Here is a 17,722-nt window from a genome sequence, read left to right as displayed (position 1 = left end):
CCCCTCAAGTGACCATTTCTGGGAAAGTTTACCCGCAGCGCCTTCTTCAGATGTCGGAGTGTGTCTACACTCTAGGGCTGATAAACTGCTATTTAGAGTCCCTGGTCAGGTTTCTAAGCCTTTTCAAAAGGGAATTTTGCATGGACAGTGTCATTGGCCAGAGAGAGCCCTGACACTTAAAACCAGTGGAGAAAATACAGCGGATACCTTCTGCTGCCTTCCTGCATCCTCCCTCCCTATCCGCCTCAGAGCAGAGCCTTGATGTACATATAAGTTGCTCAATAAATGACTGAATAATGCAATTAAATATGCTATTTTAAAAAATCTCCCTATTCAATTCTCCGAGGAAAACATACCCAAGAGGAGATGTGATCATTAAAGCCATGTGTTTCGGAGTTCCCCTCGTGGCTCAGTGGACTAGTGAGTTCCACGAGTACCAGGTTCCATCCCTGGCCTTGTTCAGTGGGTTAAAGGACCTGGTGTTGCAGATGTGGCTCAGATCTGACATCGCCATGGCTGTGGTGTGGGCCAGCGACTACAGCTCCGAGTTGTAGTAATTTCCAATGTGGTGGTCTGTTGGTGACGTGCTGTTTTCTCTACAGCAGTTCCTATAGTATCTGTGCACTCTTTAGAGCGTCTTGAAAAAGAGATCAATCTATTTCAGTCCATGACACCCATACCTTTTTGTGGCCAGTTTTAGAGCAAATAGGTGCAGGTTCCCCAGAGGAGGAAATCTACCTAGCCAGAAATGGCTACCTAACATGTTAATATTCCTTAGAAATAAAATGTCATCATCACGGTGATACTTGAAAGATGATACCGGATCTGGGTTCTTGTTCGCGGCAGTCGGCAGTCGAAGAATGAACTCCACGAACACACAGGCAGCAAGCAAGCAAAGTCTTTCTTAAAGGAAAGCCAGTAGCTCCTAGGGTTACTGGGAGGGCGGGTAAAGAGCCCCCTTTCTCTATTGTCCTATAGGGGCTTTTATTCCTTAAAGGTGGGGAGGGCACCAACATGGGGTCCAGAGGGGTTTTTTTCCTCCCATTGACCTTGCTCAGTTACCCAAATCAGTCCTTGTCCAGTAGGGCCTTAGGGGTGGAAATGTCCCATAAGTCTCATAGTTTCTTTGTCCTTCTCTTCCCGTAAACTGAGTCACAGGGGGTTAGGGATTCATGTCCTTCAGGGCATAGGTACCCTCCCTACAGTAAACAAGGCCTGTGGGGATGTTACTCCCTGGAGCCCTTAAGCCACAAATGTTAATCAGTGGCCATATCAAAAGAATGTATTGGAGCCCAAGTTCCTACACTGACAACCTGAGTCAATATTCAGTCTCAAGAGCATCCTTCATACTGCAGTCACTTGACACTGGTTCCCAGTTTTCATTTTCTCTGTTTGAATTTGTCTGGCACCAATAATGTGAATCATCGCTATCTTCTCATAGTGTTTCTGGTAGATGTTTTAAAACAAATGTGCTATCCGAATGGTGAAAGTTTTAATCCCAAGATCCTAGGAAAATGGGTTAAACCCATGAGATGATCTGCCTGCTTTAGGTATTCCTGTTACCACTCCTCTATGGGAAAGCCTCCAAGGACAACACTTTATCTCAAGAGACTGCCTTGGCAATTTCCTTTTGGAAGCTAAGAGTGGTGATATCAGGCTTCTATGAAATGAATTCAAGTTGAATTCAAATTACATTTGAATGTGATTCTCCAGATTTGGGGCAGACATCTTCACATTTGTTTTCCAGGGTTTTTTTTTTGGCCACTCCTGGTGTGTGTGGAAATTCCAGGGGCCAGGGATAGAACCTGAGCCACTGCAGTGACAATGCTGTCTCTTTAACCCTCTGCACCACATGGAACCCTTCCACATCTGTTTTTGAAGCCAACAGTAAATCTGTAATAAGTTAGGCTAACCAACAGGAGTCTTGTTTCCACCTTTCGTTGATATAAACCGGCATTGGTATTTTGGGTTTAAAAGTAATCTTTTATAATGGGTCAACAATGCATTTCCACTCATTATACCATGGACAGAATGGGAGACTATTGTGGTTGGGGTGCTAAGAAAAGGTCAAATTCAGTCATCAGTTAAAAAGAAAACAGCAAAAACCTGTTCAAGTTATATATGGTGAAGTCACTATCTGTCACTTCTCATATCTGTTCATTGCCTTTCTGTATAAGCGAGAGTTCTCTGGAGAAACTGAACCAATAGGACATATAGAGACATATGTAAAGAGAGATCTATTATTGGAATTGGCTCACATGGTTATGGAGGCCAAGAAGTCCCATGATCTTGTTTGCAAGCTGGTGACCAGGAAAGCAGTGGTGTCATTCACTGAGTCCAAAGGCCTGAGAACCAGGGGACCTGGCAGTGTAGCTCCCAGTGCAAGATGGAAGACTGAAAACTAGGGCGCTGCTGGTGTAAATCCCAGAGTGTGAGGGCTTGAGAACCAGGAGCTCTGATGTCCCAGGGCAGGAGAAGACAGATGTTCCAGCTCAGGAAGAGAGAGGGAAGGGTTCTGGCTGTGGTGCAGTGGGTTGAAGATCTGGTTTTGCCGAAGCTGCCGCTCAGATTCAATCCATGGCTTGGGAATGTCCACGTGTCACAGGTGCAGCCAAAACTGGGTCCTCAGTGGATCGCACAATGCTTATCCACACTGGTAAGGGTGAACTTCTATACTCATTGAGCAGATTCAAAATACTTATCCATTCAAGAAATATGCTCGGATATACACAGAAATATCTGTGAGCTGTATAGGCATCCCTTAGCCAGGTCAAACTGACACCCAAAATTAATCATAACACTTTCCAAAATATTTCACCTAAGAAATTCTGTATCTATATCTATAAGGAAACAACGGTGAGGCAATCTAGAACATGTGTATGAGCTATTTTATTTGGCAAGAGCTAACTAAACTGAGATTATCGGTAACAGGCCCATTCATGCAAGGGCCAACCTAAAGACATACTGGAACTCCTGAGAGATAGTGGGGTTCTGTCTGCTTCTCGCCCACTGCAGAACTCACTGCTGGGATTCCATCTCCTCACCATTTACAAAGCACTGCCTGGCTTTGGACATACAGTAGTGATTGTAATAATCTCTGTCCTTTGGCGCTCACAGGATGACTTAGAGGGCTCCATCTTATCCGGCTCCATCTTATCCTAAGTTCTGATTTCAGTAACAGAGGAAATAGATTTTTTTTTTTCTTTCAAAAAGCCGATCAGCTACCCAACACTCACCAGACTCTCTGAAAAAAAAAAAAAAAAAAAAAAGACAATTTGACCATAGGCAGTTCTGAGGTTTGCCTCTTGGCATGTTTGAGGAGTACCACAAATCCCTACTTAACCACAGCCCATGTTATAAAAATTACATCATGAGCAGCACCTCTAATTAGTGTCCAACCACACACACATTCACCAACATACACATCATGGTTCTGGTCTTTCAGTGACAAAAGGGAGATGTATGTTAAAAATCAAAATTCAGCAGAGTCAATTTGAAGATCTAATTGGTTTTATTCAAAGATACAGGCATAGGCAGCATCCCATGGAACAACCAGAAGGGTACCCAGATATAGGGGTTTTTATAAGTAGAAGGGTGTCGCAAGAAGATATTAGCAAAAGAAAAGAAAGGATTGTTTCAAGCCAGGTCCTGGTTTTTTGGGGAAAGGAAATTGCAAGATTCTTTATCATGCAGATTAGCTCTGGAGTGCAGATCCGGAAATTTAAGATTGACTGTTTCAAAGGTCACATTTCTGGGAGGGGTTACAGCTGCAATCAAGTCTTGGTTGGTTGTAGGGGGCAGGGAGTGAAAATGAGTCCATTTTGGGATTGTAATTAAAAAAAATTTTTTTTAACATACATCATGTCAGAGGATGATTTCACTGAGTCGGTCTCTTTTTTCATCACAAACTTGCAGAATATTAAAGGATGCATAGGCTTTCCCTCTCTTGGAGATCACTTTGAGAGTAACTAACTGAGGTCCTTTATTGCCTTATTTTTTGTCTTCTTACAGCTGCACCTGTGGCATATGGAAGTTCCCAGTCCAGGGACTGAATCGGAACTGCAGCTGAGGCCTGTGCCACCGCAACACCCCATGAGTTGCATCTGCGACCTACACTGGAGCTGCAGTGCTGGATCCTTAACCCACTGAGCAAGGCCAGGGATCAAACCCACATCCTCACAGAGACTTAACCTCAGGTTCTCAACTGGCTGAGTCACAACAGGAGGTCCCCTTTTTGGCCTTTCCAAGCTCCAGGTGCTAAAACGTGGCATTCGGGGCAACCCAGACTCTCTCAACTTTCCAGACTCAAGTCCATGTTTCTAACAGTGGGAACATGATCAAACATACATCAAAATACAGGAGTCAGCTAGGTAAAAATGAAGTTAACATTTCCATTGCTAAGTATTTTAAAAGCAAAACCATTTATGTTTCTTCTTCCGGTAAGTACGAAAAGCGATGAGCCCTGGGGAGGAAGCTGCTGAGGGGGAGCAGATAGGCCACCCTCAGGTCTAGCTCTTTGGTGTTGTCTTATACTGAGAAACTGCAGGCACAGGAGAAGCTCAGGGAAGGGAATCGGAAGTTACCCTTGATAAGGGGTGATCATGTTAGAAAGAGGGCTTGCCAGTGTTGGGGACATGGCTCAGATCGTCAGTGTCGAAAAATGAAAAATGAGACACATGAACACGGGGAGATCTCAACAAGGCTCTTTACTTCTGCAGAAGGGCTTGGGTGCTCCAAAAGTGCATGCGCTCAACAAAGGACCCTCCCCTATTTATCCCTAACGCAGGGGATGTACCTGTCCCCTTCCCATGGGTCAGGTCAGGGTGCATTCTTCCCGGTTGGCTAATGTGAAACAAACTGTTACTGGGAGAAGAGGGAAAGAGGAGTGGGGGTCGAAGGAAGGCGGAAACTGGAGCAAAATGGAGTAACCACGATTTCCTTTGATGGAAAAGACATTATGTTCCTTCCCACACCAGGAAGAGTGCTATTGCCAGAGATCACTTTTTCCAGGGCGTCTTATCTACATGGCCTTTGTTTCCTCTTCTCATCTTCCTGCGAATTGCCCCCACCCCCAACCCCCTCCACATCTTTATCTTTCACTGAAGATCGTATTTAAGGGGGTGACTTGGGCCATTGGGGGCAGTTTTACTCCGTTTTCCTGGGTATCTCTCATGTATACACAAGGCATACATGCTAATCAATTTTTTTTTTTTTTTCCTGCTGTTGATCGTGTATTACAGGGGCTCCCTGCATTTTCCCTCCCCTACACTGATCAAGAGTTCTGGTGGCTCAGGGTGATAAGGAAGTGTCCCCTGGCTTGGGAGATGGTTCAGCCCTCCTGGGGGTGGTGTGGTCCTTGGCTCCAACAATCTCTGCACACATGCCTCTGTGGGCTCCCAGTCCTCCTTGCTCCTTGGGCTCCTTACATACTTCCCTCTCTGGGTCACTCATTCATTGTTTCCCTTAAAGATCTCACACAAATAGGATTGGTAGTATTTGCAAGAACCACCTTATCTTGTGGGCCAACAGAGAGAAAACAATCGCAGCTTTCCTTGAGGGTGTTGGCAGAATATAAAGATCTTTATCCAGACAAATAACACTCAGGTGTGTCACAAGTTAAGCCAGCTCCCTTCAGAACCTCTGTGAAAGGCTGGCTTTTACTTGCATACATGATTCCCTGATTTGACTCCTCCTGTTCATTTCTTTCCTGGAGCATAAAGAAGGAAGCTAACCTACCTCCTATTGGTTTCTGTTCCTCACCTAATGCTACCTGTAGGGGAGAGGGAGGTTTATTCTCAAGGAGAGGCTTAACCCTATGTATTTATTATAGAAGTCTGTAGTAAGGATAACACATTAAAATAAATACATACAAACTGTTGAGATAATATTGTTCTGTCAGAAATATGTATAGCCTGAAATAATCATCAAAATAACAGATCCTACTTTTCAAAATTTGGATTTTTCCAAATTCCATCGTTCTTACCTTAAAGTTCCTTTGTGCCCAGTGAGCACAAGTTAACCCAGTTTCTCAATATGTGGTAATTCCTGTGGAAAATAAAGCCTGTTGAATGAATGAACAGATACAAAGCGTTAAGGAGGTTCTAGCCTCAGAGTCTAGGTTACTGCTGTGGTAGACAGCTGATCAGTCCCCAGGAATCACTGCTCCTGCTCTATCCCAGGTTTTAATTGGGCACATGACTGCCTAGTCAGGGACCTTACTTCCCAGACTCTCTTGAAACTAGTGTGGCCACGTGACTAAGTTTTGGCCAATGGCATATAAGCAGAAATGACATACGGAACTTGAAACTAAACAACATGCCCTGGACTTTTCTTTCCCTCTTCCTATTGGCCAGGAATTAGTGATCAGGACAGAGCCAACTGGCCAGTCTGGATCCCTCGATCCTCATGGGAACGTTCACTTACCTTTGAGAAAACAACCTTCTACCTTGTTTCAGCCACAGGGTTTTGGATCTCTGGGTTTTAGCAGCTCACTCTAGAAGGGGGTCAGAATTTGTCACCCCTACAACATGCCTCTCTGGTAGAAGGGTTACTTTGAGCTGTTTATTTTTGAAGAACAGCAGATGTAGGAGAAGCTCTGAAAACCAAGTAAAGTTACACTCTTGTAAAAGACATTGACATTTACAAAGGAAATCTCTGTTTGTTAAGGGTGTTTCCCTCAGTTCCTGGAAGAGAAGGATAACTACCTCTCTAGAAACTCTTATCAATGGAGAAGGCTGAGGTGTAAATCTGCATAACCATACCCTCCTTTGCTGTGCTTTGCCCAATTACCTCCCATAACCATTCTCTTCCCACCCTACCATCCATTGCCATTAGCAGGAGATGGTAGTTAAGGGGGTGGCTTGGGCCGCTTGGGGGAGTTACCCAATTTTTCCTGTGTCTCCCATATATATAGGAAGTACACATGTTATTAAACCTGTTTTTCTGCTGTTCATCTTTTATTATGGGGGGGGGGTTCAGCCAAGAACCTAGAAGGGTAGAAGAGAAAATTATTTCTCTTCCCCATAAACGCTATAGTCTAACAAGTACAGCTATAGGTGTATTACAGTTGACCTTGGAACAATTTGGGGTGAGAAGCACCATCGCCGCACCCCCACATAGTCAAAAGTCTGAGTATAACTTCTGACTTTCCTAAAACTTAACAGCCTACTAATATCTACTGTTGATCTAAAGTTTTACTGTTGATCTAAAGTTTTACCAATAACATAAACACTTGATTAACACACGTTTTGTACATCGTATCCTTATAATAAAGTAAGCTAGAGAAAAGGTTATTAAGAAAATCCTAAGGGGAGTTCCTGTTGTGGCTCAGCCGTTGACAAACCTGACTACTATCCATGAGGATGTGGCTTCACTCAGTGGGTTAGGGATCCAGCCATGAGCTGCGGGGTAGATTGCAGATGCGACTGGGATCCTGAGTGGCTGTGGCTCTGGTGTAGGCCGATGGTTGCAGCTCCAATTGGACCCCTAGGCTGGGAAACTTCTCTATGCCTCGGGTTCGGCCCTAAAAACAAAGACAAAGAAAATCCTAAGAAAAATACATTTACAATACTGCACTATTGATCAATACTGTAAGTTTATGTTGTCTGTTTACCAAATAAATCATCTGTCCATATATCAATATTGTCTTCTATGATACAAGACACTGTAGATATCATATATATTACTAACACTAGATATCAAAAATGAAAAGATTTGAGAAAAATATATATATATTTTACAGTTATTGAAAAAAAATTCATGTGTAAATGGACCCACACAGATCCAACCCCTGATGTTCAAGGGTCAACTGTCCCTCTTTTCCTCAAAAGCCCCACCAAGAACCCTTTTCTAGCCACTTAATGATGTGGATTTATTCAGACAAAAGTCAAATGAATGTAATTCAGCAACATTTATTTTACATAAAACAATTTTTTCAAAGAATACATTTAAAAACCATCCAGATACTGATTTTATTGCATTACAAAAAATTGAGAGGCACAATTGAAATATTCAAATAAATTGTGAGGGGTGGAGATCCAGGCCTATGATCACTGCTTATGTTGTTCCCTAGTCACTTAAAGGCTCTGGGTCCGAGAGTCTTTACCACGAGGCAGTAGTGCACTTCATTTAGGAGGAATAAATCACATAAAATATATACTTTTATACAGAAAGTGTTCCTGTATTGTCACTTTCAATTACTTATAAAAACTTCATTTTGAATTGCACAAAAGTTCTCTTTTAAAATCGCTAACGCTCAGAAGGCAGGGCTGAGAACTGTCTAAATAATTCATTACAAATAACTCAGTTTCCATTTCTCCACAGATTAAAAAATCTATGAAGAGGTACATTATTCAAATGGGACATTAAAAAATTATTTTTCATAGGAAAATAGGTTTACCCCTTTGTCCCTAGTCAGCTAAAGTTATTTCCCCCCTCCTTTAAAACAAATCACAGAATGTCCAGAGTTGGAAATCAGAGTACCTATACCACAGTACAATGTGGCAGTGTTTGCATTAATTCATTTTGTGTATCATTCTACTGCAGTTTCAGATGATCAAAAAGGCACATGGGTACATTCTTCGGAACAGTTTTGGTCTTTAAAAAAAAAAAAAAGAATCACGCGTGTATAAGTAGTGATTTCAATCATGTTTAAAAACAAAAATACTAAACAGATTCATTTCCCAATCCAGGTGATAGAGATCCAGGAGGTTTCTGCAGGCACTTCACTTCCCATAGAATTTCTTGTTGAGCAGGTATATGAGAAGGTTTACGTTCACTTTAACCTTATCAAACATTTTCATTACAGCTACTCCTTCATACTGCATCTGAAGTAAATCCTGAAATTGTAAGGAACATCCATCAAATCTCCAGTCAGACATTTCCCACATTTAAAACACATTCTGGAAGAATTTGCTGACAGAAGTAAGATTCAATTAACCCAATGATCTAGGTGGGGTTCTTAAACTGCAAGGTGCACCAGAAACAATTTGGTTTAAAAACACAGGCAAGGATGGAATTCCTGTCGTGGTGCAGCGGAAACTAATCCAACTAGGAACCATGAGATTATGGGTTCGATCCCTGCCCTCCATCAGTGGGTTAAGGATCCGACGTTGCCATGAGCTGTGGTGTAGGTAACAGATGTGGCTTGGATCTGGTGTTGCTGTGGCTCTGGCATAGGCCGGCAGTAACAGCTCTGATTCGACCCTTAGCCTGGGAACCTCCATATGCCACGGGTGCATCCCTAAAAGGACAAAAGACAAAAAAGAGAGACAAAAAAAAAGAAAGTGGTTTACACAATGAGATTGATCAGAAGGAGTAGGGGAGTTTGGGGTGAACACACTTAGATGGGGGGAAAAAAAAACTACAGGCGAGGAGTTCTCTTAGGCAGAATAGGTTAAGGATCTGGCATTGCCACTGCAGTGGCTCAGGTTTGATCCCTGGCCCAGGAGTTTTCATATGCTGTAGGTGTGGCCCAAAAACCCCACAAACAAACAAACAAACAAAAACAAAACAAAAAAGAAAGAAAAAAAAAAAACCCCACAAAAAACAGACTAGTTAAAACAGACTGCTGGGCCCCAACCCCAGGAATCTCAGATTTTATGTTGCAGGGTAGGGCCCAATGATTTGCATTTTATTAACTATTATTATTTCTTTTGTGACCTGAGCCACTGCAGTGAAAACACCAGATCCCTAACTCACTGAGCCACAAAAGAACTCCAAGAATTTGCATTTTAACAAGTTCCTAAGGATGTTGGTTGGTCTGGATGCCATACTTCAAGAATCACTTACCTCGATGAAAGATAATAGATTTATTTATTCATTTTTCTTTTTTTTTCTTTTTTTTACAATCCACATCTGTGGCATATCGACATTCTCAGGCTAGGGATCAGATCAGAGCTGCAGCTGAGGGCCTATGCCACAGCCACAGTGACACCGGATCAGAGCCACATCTGTGACCTACACTGCAGTTTGTGACAACAATGGATCCTTAACCCACTGAGTAAGGCCAGGGATCGAACCTGCCTGCTCTCAGAAACAAGGGTGCATCCTTAACCTGCTGAGCCACAAGGGGGACTGCAGAAAACAGATTTTTAGAATTGATAGGGACTGGTGGAAGAAAACCATTACCATCAAGTTAATATTAGATATATATGTTTAATTTTGAATTGAAACACTCAAAATACAAACCTTACAGCAAGATAGGGTCTATCCTTTAGAAGAGTCAGTGTTTTCTAAAGTGGAGCACAATTCCATCCAGGAGCAAAAAGAGCATTAGAACTCCTATTTCTTTTCTTTTTTTTTTTTTAGAACTACTATTTACTTTTATTTTTGTCCTCATTCCTTAAACATTTCCATCTGGATTGATTTCATAAAGTGCTTTTTGAGGAAAGTGCTAAGAACATGTATGCTTTATAAATAGGTATGTATGAATAGAGAGAAAGATCTGTTTACTAATGAAATTGTGAGATCAGAATTTGGAGACCACTGTACAAAGCAACTCCTTCGGATCTAGACTATTTCTGTTTCTGCTGAGAAAAGCCCTCAATCTCAAGTAAGTTTATCCTTCTGTTTCATGGCCACTGTATAAATGAAGCAAATAAACTTTCTTGTTAAAAGTAATTATTGGGTCGCACTAGCCACATGCATGAGACGAAGCAGTGACACTTTACAGTAACACAGGACAGAAAGTCCTTCCCAAACAGAGAATTTCATTCCTGCACTGCCCTAGACTCACACCCAGGTCTCACTTTCCTGTTTCAAGCTCTGTTTCTTAATGCAGCTTCTTAATGCCTTGTGTCTATAATAGACAAAGGCACCTATAGAAGTTGGTGTTGGAGTTCCCTTCATGGCACAGTGGTTAATGAACACGCCTAGGATCCATGAGGATTCCGGCTTGATCCCTGGCCTTGCTCAGTGGGTTGAGAACCCAGCATTGCCATGAGCTGTGGTGTAGGTCGCAGACGAAGCTCAGATCCCTCGTGCTGTGGCTGTGGTGTAGGCCGGCAGCTACAGCTCCGATTTGACCCCTAGCCTGGGAACCTCCACGGTGTCATCCTTGAGGGAACTTTGGCAGGTTGTTTGGGAAATGAACATAAATTTCTTGAAACTGGTTTTGGGCAGTATGGATGGATGGATAGTTGAAGGTCTTCCAAAGAACAGGGGAGGAGCCGGCGCCTGGCTGGGTAGGAGGGGTGCCTGACCTCAGATCCCATCCTGGCTTCCTCCTCCACTTCCTCATTAATCTCCAACTGCACTCAACTAAACTCTTCCATTATTTAGACATGCTTCTGGGATGGAAATTCCATAGGGAATTTTAAAGTTCCTTCATCAAGAATGCTTTTGCCTATTGAAGTGTAATGGAGACTCCCTTTTCTTTTGGAAACGGGAGCATCTTTTAAAGTCTCTTGAAAAAGAATGAAATCAATATGGCTAAGCTGAGAAGGGTGTATGGAGGAATTAACTGGGGCCCCCAAAGTGGTGAAGTGAGGATCTATGATTGCACTTCTGGTTGAAAGACCAGATTTTAGTCCTTCCCTCACCATTTGCTATCTTATGACCTCGCAAATAGAAACTGAATTTCTTATGTGCAAATTGGAGCTAACACTGCCAACGCCATAGGCATGTTATAGGGCATGTGACGTCAAGGGATCTGCAAACCCTTTGTAAGCCTTTCTTTTTTTTTTTGGTCTTTTCTAGGGCCGCACCCACGGCATATGGAGGTTCCCAGGCTAGGGGTCTAATCGGAGCTGTAGCCACCGGCCTACACCAGAGCCACAGCAATGCCAGATCCTTAACCCACTGAGTGAGGTCAGGGATCGGGAGTTGCCGTCGTGGCGCAGTGGTTAACGAATCCGACTAGGAACCATGAGGTTGCAGGTTCGGTCCCTGCCCTTGCTCAGTGGGTTAACGATCCGGCGTTGCCGTGAGCTGTGGTGTAGGTTGCAGACCAGGCTCGGATCCTGCGTTGCTGTGGCTCTGGCGTAGGCCGGTGGCTACAGCTCTGATTCAACCCCTAGCCTGGGAACCTCCATATGCCGCGGGAGCGGCCCAAGAAATAGCAACAACAACAACACCAAAAAAAAAAAAAAAAAAAAAAAGACAAAAGGGATCGATCCTGCAACCTCATGGTTCCTAGTGGGATTCGCTAACCACTGCACCATGATGGGAACTCCAAGCCACTCTTGTTTCGTCATGATCAACAGGAATCCTTTGAGAGGCAGTGGTATAGAGTAATGAAGGGTCTGGACTCTGGCAGCCCCTTCCATAACGTGCTCTCTGAATCCCAGCTCTTTATCTGGGAAAGGAAGAATGCTACCCTGCAAGCCTTCCATAGACACTGGCCCTTATGTATACAGGCAGAATATCTTCATGGAAGTCACATGTCCCTGTTATGTTTATGGCTACAGGGTATAATTTGGATATTATCTTTAGGAACTGAGGAAAGAGAGGGCTGGAGAAAATAGAAACTTGAAAGTTAGATGGACTCTCCCTTTGTCCTCTTGGAAACAAAATCCTTGACTCTCACTAAACACGTTTCTGGCCATTCATGTTTCTCATTGGTAATTCACCTCATATTAGAATTGCCTGGGGGAGTTCCCATCGTAGCTCAGCGATTAACAAATCCTACTAGTATCCGTGAGGACGTGGGTTCGATCCCTGGCCCCACTCAGTGGGTTGAGGATCTGGTGTTGCTGTGGCTGTGGTATAGGCCGGCAGCTACAGCTCCAATTCAATCCCTGGCCTGGGAACTTCCATATGCCATGGGTGTGGCCCTAAAACAAAGACCAAAAAGAAAAAAAAAAAAAAAAAAAAAAAGAATTGCCTGGAAGCCATCTGTAAAAAGAGAAGTCTGACAGCTATTATATGCACGCCCAGCTCTGTGGGCATTTGACCTGTGCAGGATCCCTTGATCAGAAGAAAGGCCCTGCACTTGGTATAACGCACTGCTGTCATCACCTTAAAAGTCTCACCCATTTCTGCATTTTCATTTTGCATGGAGTCCTACAAATTATGTGGCTGGTCCTGAAGATATGTTAATGACTTCAAAAATCTGGAGCTTACTAGCTACCTGCATACAGCTAAGGAACAGCCTTTCACAATTGGGTCTCAGTGAATGGTGTGAATAGCTAATCCTACCGTGAATCTTTAACAAAGGAGTAAGTGAAGCTTGGTATTTGCCCCAGTGTTAAAAGGAAGTCCAGCGGAATTCCTGAGGTCTCTCTAAAAAGGTATCTCCTGGTCTCTAGTGATTCATCCGTTCAGTTGTTCAGTTGACTCTGACTGGCCCTGGGTCACGTCCTTCTTGGCAATCACGTGACACATCTTGTCTTTGTATGAGAACAATCACTAACCAAGGCAGAGCCACCACAGGCACATTCTTTTCTCTTCTTTTCTTTTCCCATATTTACCTAGGCATTACAGAGAGGAACTTGAGACTTTTAAGTTTTTTTTTTTTTTTTTTTTTTCTTTTTAGGGCCACACCTGGAAGTTCCCAGGTTAAGGGTGGAATTGAAGCAGTGGCTGCTGGCCTACACCACAGCCACACACAGCAACTTAGGATCCGAGCCAAGTCTGCCACCTACACCACAGATCATGGCAACTCTGGATCCTTAACCCACTGAGCAAGGCCAGGGACTGAACTCACATTCTCATGGATACTAGTTGGGTTCGTTACCACTGAGCCACAATGGGAAGTTCCTTTTTTTTTTCCCTTCAGGATTTTTTTTTTTTTTAGATGGATACATTTACAGACATTTAAAATAGATCAGAAAACAATTCTGTTTACTTAAGTATATTTTTCGTAATTATATATCTTCAATTTTCTCTCTGAACTCTAATTTACTCCATTATCTCAATGTCTTGATCAAACCCATTTAGCACTCCCTTTGCTTTAGGCTTACAAGGAATGCAGGAAAGAGCCCTGGTATTTTATATCCCATGGGTTGGGTGGGGTTGGGGGTGTAACTTCATTGATCTCAATCAAAGGCTAGGCAGGCAGTGAGTGTAGAACATACACTGCTCCCAGTGGCTTCTCATGATGATTCACGTAGATACATGCAGAATACCTGGGAACCGTTTCACAAGCAGTTTAGGGCCCAAGTAAATCAATGTTATTTTCATTTAAAAACTCTTATACCAAAACAAAAAACTCAATTTCTTCTCTCAATTGATTCTTTGCTAAGGATTAAGAAGTTGGGAAGACATTGAGAACTATGTCTAGATACTCAAATTGCAACAGAACAAGGGTGGGGGGGAAATGTATACATGTAAGGATAACTTGATCCCCTTGCTGTACAGTGGGAAAACAAAACAAAAAATAAATAAATAAATAAATAAAAGCAGTTCCATCTGGGCCCATGTGATATGAAAAAAATAAATAAATAAAATAAAAGACATATACTGTTACCTTCAAAAAAATAAATTAAAAAAATAAAATAAAAAATTAAAAAAAAAAGTTGGGAAGAGATAAGCATTTGCTTGACCCTCCTCTCCAAATATATATATATTTTTCGGTGACACATCAACTGTTTTTTCAGTTTCTGTTCAAGTATATTTTTCAGTTTCTGTAAATGTGGTTCTTATGAGAAAAGAGCAAGAATTCAAATGGAAAACACCGTTGTTCTATGTATAGATATCTGTTCTGTACGATGTCTTTCTTGTGATACCAAATATTTAACATATACATTTAAGAAACTGCGTAAAAATAATTCTAGGAAGGGCAAAGGAAAGAAGGAGAAATGAGATGAGGGAAGATCCTGGTCATACGCTATCTTAGAAAGAAAGGCAATTTCCTAATGAAAGGAAACTTTCCAGGCCTTTACTTTGCAAAACTTTATTTTATATTAGAGTATAGCTGATTTACAATGTTATATTAATTTCAGGTGTACAGCAAAGCAATTCAGTTATACATATACATATATCCATCCTTTTTCAGATATTTTTCCCATGCGGGTTATTATGAACAGATTAAAGTTTCCTGTGCTATACAGTAGGTCCTTGTGGATTACTACTATATTTTATATGTAGTGGTGTGTTTATGAAGTTTGTTTTCTGAGTCTGTTTCTGTTCTGTAAATAAGTTCATTTGTACCATTTTTAGATTCCACATATTATATTTGTGATGTGTTACATCTGTGATATCATATTATATTTGTTTTGGTCTGATTTATTTTACTTCTCTATCTACGTCAATCAATATTGCTGCAAATATTTCTAGCCTTAATAGATGTGAATATTTTTACCTAGAGTACTTTTTTCTTTAAGCTTCAAAATGAAAACATGTTTTAGAAAAACTGACCGCTCTGGTCTTCCACCTGAAAGCAGTTTAAGTTCCAATAATTCAAAAAATCATAGCTTTTAAAAAACTATCAACACTTAAAGTAATATTGACAAGTAAGGCGTGCATTGGTCTTCTGTTAAACTTCATTGTTGTCATGAAAAATGCATGCCAGGGAAGCCAAGAATGACGCCCACTATAAAACTCACCCCAATTCGCAGGAATCTCGGCTTACCTGAATATTGAGCTGCACCTTTTCCATATCAACACCCAGGAATTTCGATCTGACATCAAGATGCCCACATCTTCAGTAGATGAGATATCAAATGTAACATTTTTAAACCTAATGAAGAAAGGACCATTCACACATGTGGAATTGCAAATATATGCCTAAAGCTGAAACAAAGTAATGGAATCCTAAATTACCACTCTTAGTGAACAGCCTGCTGGGAAAATCCTAGGGAAGTTACCCCAAATCTCCCATCATCTTTCCCATATTTGGCTCACCGGAGCTAGGTATGATGGATGGCTCCTGCTGAGATCTGCAGCCCACAGAGCACTGAAGTGGGTGCTTTATTTCAAAAGAAATGCAAAATATGGCCCTTGCTCTTAAAGGAACATAATATACAGTTGAACATTTATATGAGATTCACAGAATATAAGAATGAAATGTTGACTTATACTGCTGACTGCCCAGCTGAATATTTTAGAGTAACTTCAAAGAGGAAGAAGCGTTTCCTCTGAGGTGGCATAAGTCAAGGGAGGGTTCACAGGATACATGGAAGAGAAGCCAGGCCTCGGAGGAAGCAGGAGTTAAAGCGTGGTGAGTCTGGATTTCCCCAAGGCCAAGGGGATGATGAGGCACAGGGTTATGATCTTTTTAAAACCCATTAGTGCCTGGTGTGGGGCGCTGGAGGAGGGTTTCTCCTCCAGCTCAAATGCACACAGTAATAGCCCAGCGCTAGAGGGGCACACAGTCTGCGGCTTTCAAATTAGAAAACTACTGTTTTGCCACTGTAAATTACTCTCATCTTGCAAGACCAAAAGCCTTTTCATGCTCACTGCTGTAACTCAGTTCTTTGGGAGGGAGAGGCCAGCCTGGCAAATCCAAACACTCTGGATAAGCTACGGGGAAATGCAATTACGTGATCAGCACTTCACAGGACCAGGAGCACCAGATGCCAGAGGCCCGATGGGAAGATGAGAGATTACAATACGTGTGTTCTCCCTGTCACCTATAATCAAGAGGCAGCCCTGACAGATCAAATGAAGCTTTCTTCAAAGGCCACAGGAAACTGAAGAAGTGTGAGTCAGATTTGATGTGAGCGATTAGAGGGTGTGTCTGTGTGGGTGTGTGTTTAGGCTGCACCCACAACATGCAGAAGTTCCCAGGTCAGGGATTGAACCGGCGCCACAGCAGTGACTTGAGCCACAGCAGTGACAAACCAGATTCTTAACCCACTGAGCCACCGGGAAACTCTGAGCACATATGCTTTGTGCAGATTCCGAGTTCCACTCACTGGTTTGTCTGAAGATCGTCTATGTCCAGAAGGACACCCTTCTCATGCAGCTTTGCGGCCGTGTACCGCACCGGCTTTGCTCGCCTTGCCCCTTTGGGTTCTCCTTTTCCATCGAGTTTAATTGATCTCCGAGAATTTCTGACAAAATAAGAACACACCATCCATGCTAAAGATGGCAAACTCAGATGTGCCTGGCAGGGCAATAACCATACCCAGAGGGCACGCCGCTGTCCACATCTGCCCCCCCCCCCCCGATCCCCGCACAGAGGAGTATAATTTTTATTGTGTGACAGTCGGTGACAACTTCCCCTAGCAGGGAAACATCACTACTGAACTGTTAGTGGTTGCAAAAAATATGTAAAGAAAACCCCTAATGAACCTTATTCCTCCTAAGTATTAGCCTGATCAACTTTTTTCCTTCCAGGAATAGCATAAAAGTAATTTACAGGCTGCAAGCAAATGAATTAAAATTCAGAACTAATGTGGCCCAGATAAATGAAGTTTAAACTTGGTTATATTCCTATATCAAATTTTCTATAATTAATGCAATTGATTTTCCCATACAGTACCATTTCCCAAAGTCAATTTAACTACAAGGATTACATGAAATTGAATTACATATTTAAGTGGGTAATTAAAATTTGATAAGTATTGACCTTAGTCTAGTGATAAGAATAATTACGAGCAAAGGATACTCATTAAAAGTGGCTCTGTTGAATATAAAAAAAATCTATAATGTGTACGCTAATGGGTAATAGAGAACAAATTTTGTCTTTTGTGTCAATAATGATTTTTAAAAACTGCTATGCAATTTAAAATCATTAAGCTGTGCTGTGCAATAGAAAATATCTGGTGTTACCTAGCATTATCAAGTATATAAAATACTGTTTATTGTAAACATCTCCAAGGGTAGCTTAAACATTTTT

General features: G+C 42.0%; 1 protein-coding gene across 1 annotated transcript in view; it reads right to left on the bottom strand.

Annotated features, from left to right (window-relative positions):
• The window catches only part of IQGAP2 (IQ motif containing GTPase activating protein 2), a 339,223-nt gene continuing 329,395 nt past the window's right edge, over positions 7,895–17,722 (bottom strand). The window contains 4 exon segments of the mRNA XM_021084462.1: positions 7,895–8,837; positions 15,512–15,570; positions 15,573–15,619; positions 16,797–16,934. Of these exon segments, the coding sequence (XP_020940121.1) occupies positions 8,724–8,837; positions 15,512–15,570; positions 15,573–15,619; positions 16,797–16,934 (358 nt within the window). The 3' untranslated portion in view covers positions 7,895–8,723.

This window comes from Sus scrofa, chromosome 2 (assembly GCF_000003025.6).
Source record: "Sus scrofa isolate TJ Tabasco breed Duroc chromosome 2, Sscrofa11.1, whole genome shotgun sequence".
Lineage (NCBI taxonomy): Eukaryota > Metazoa > Chordata > Mammalia > Artiodactyla > Suidae > Sus > Sus scrofa.
This window is presented reverse-complemented; position numbering and strand designations above follow the sequence as displayed.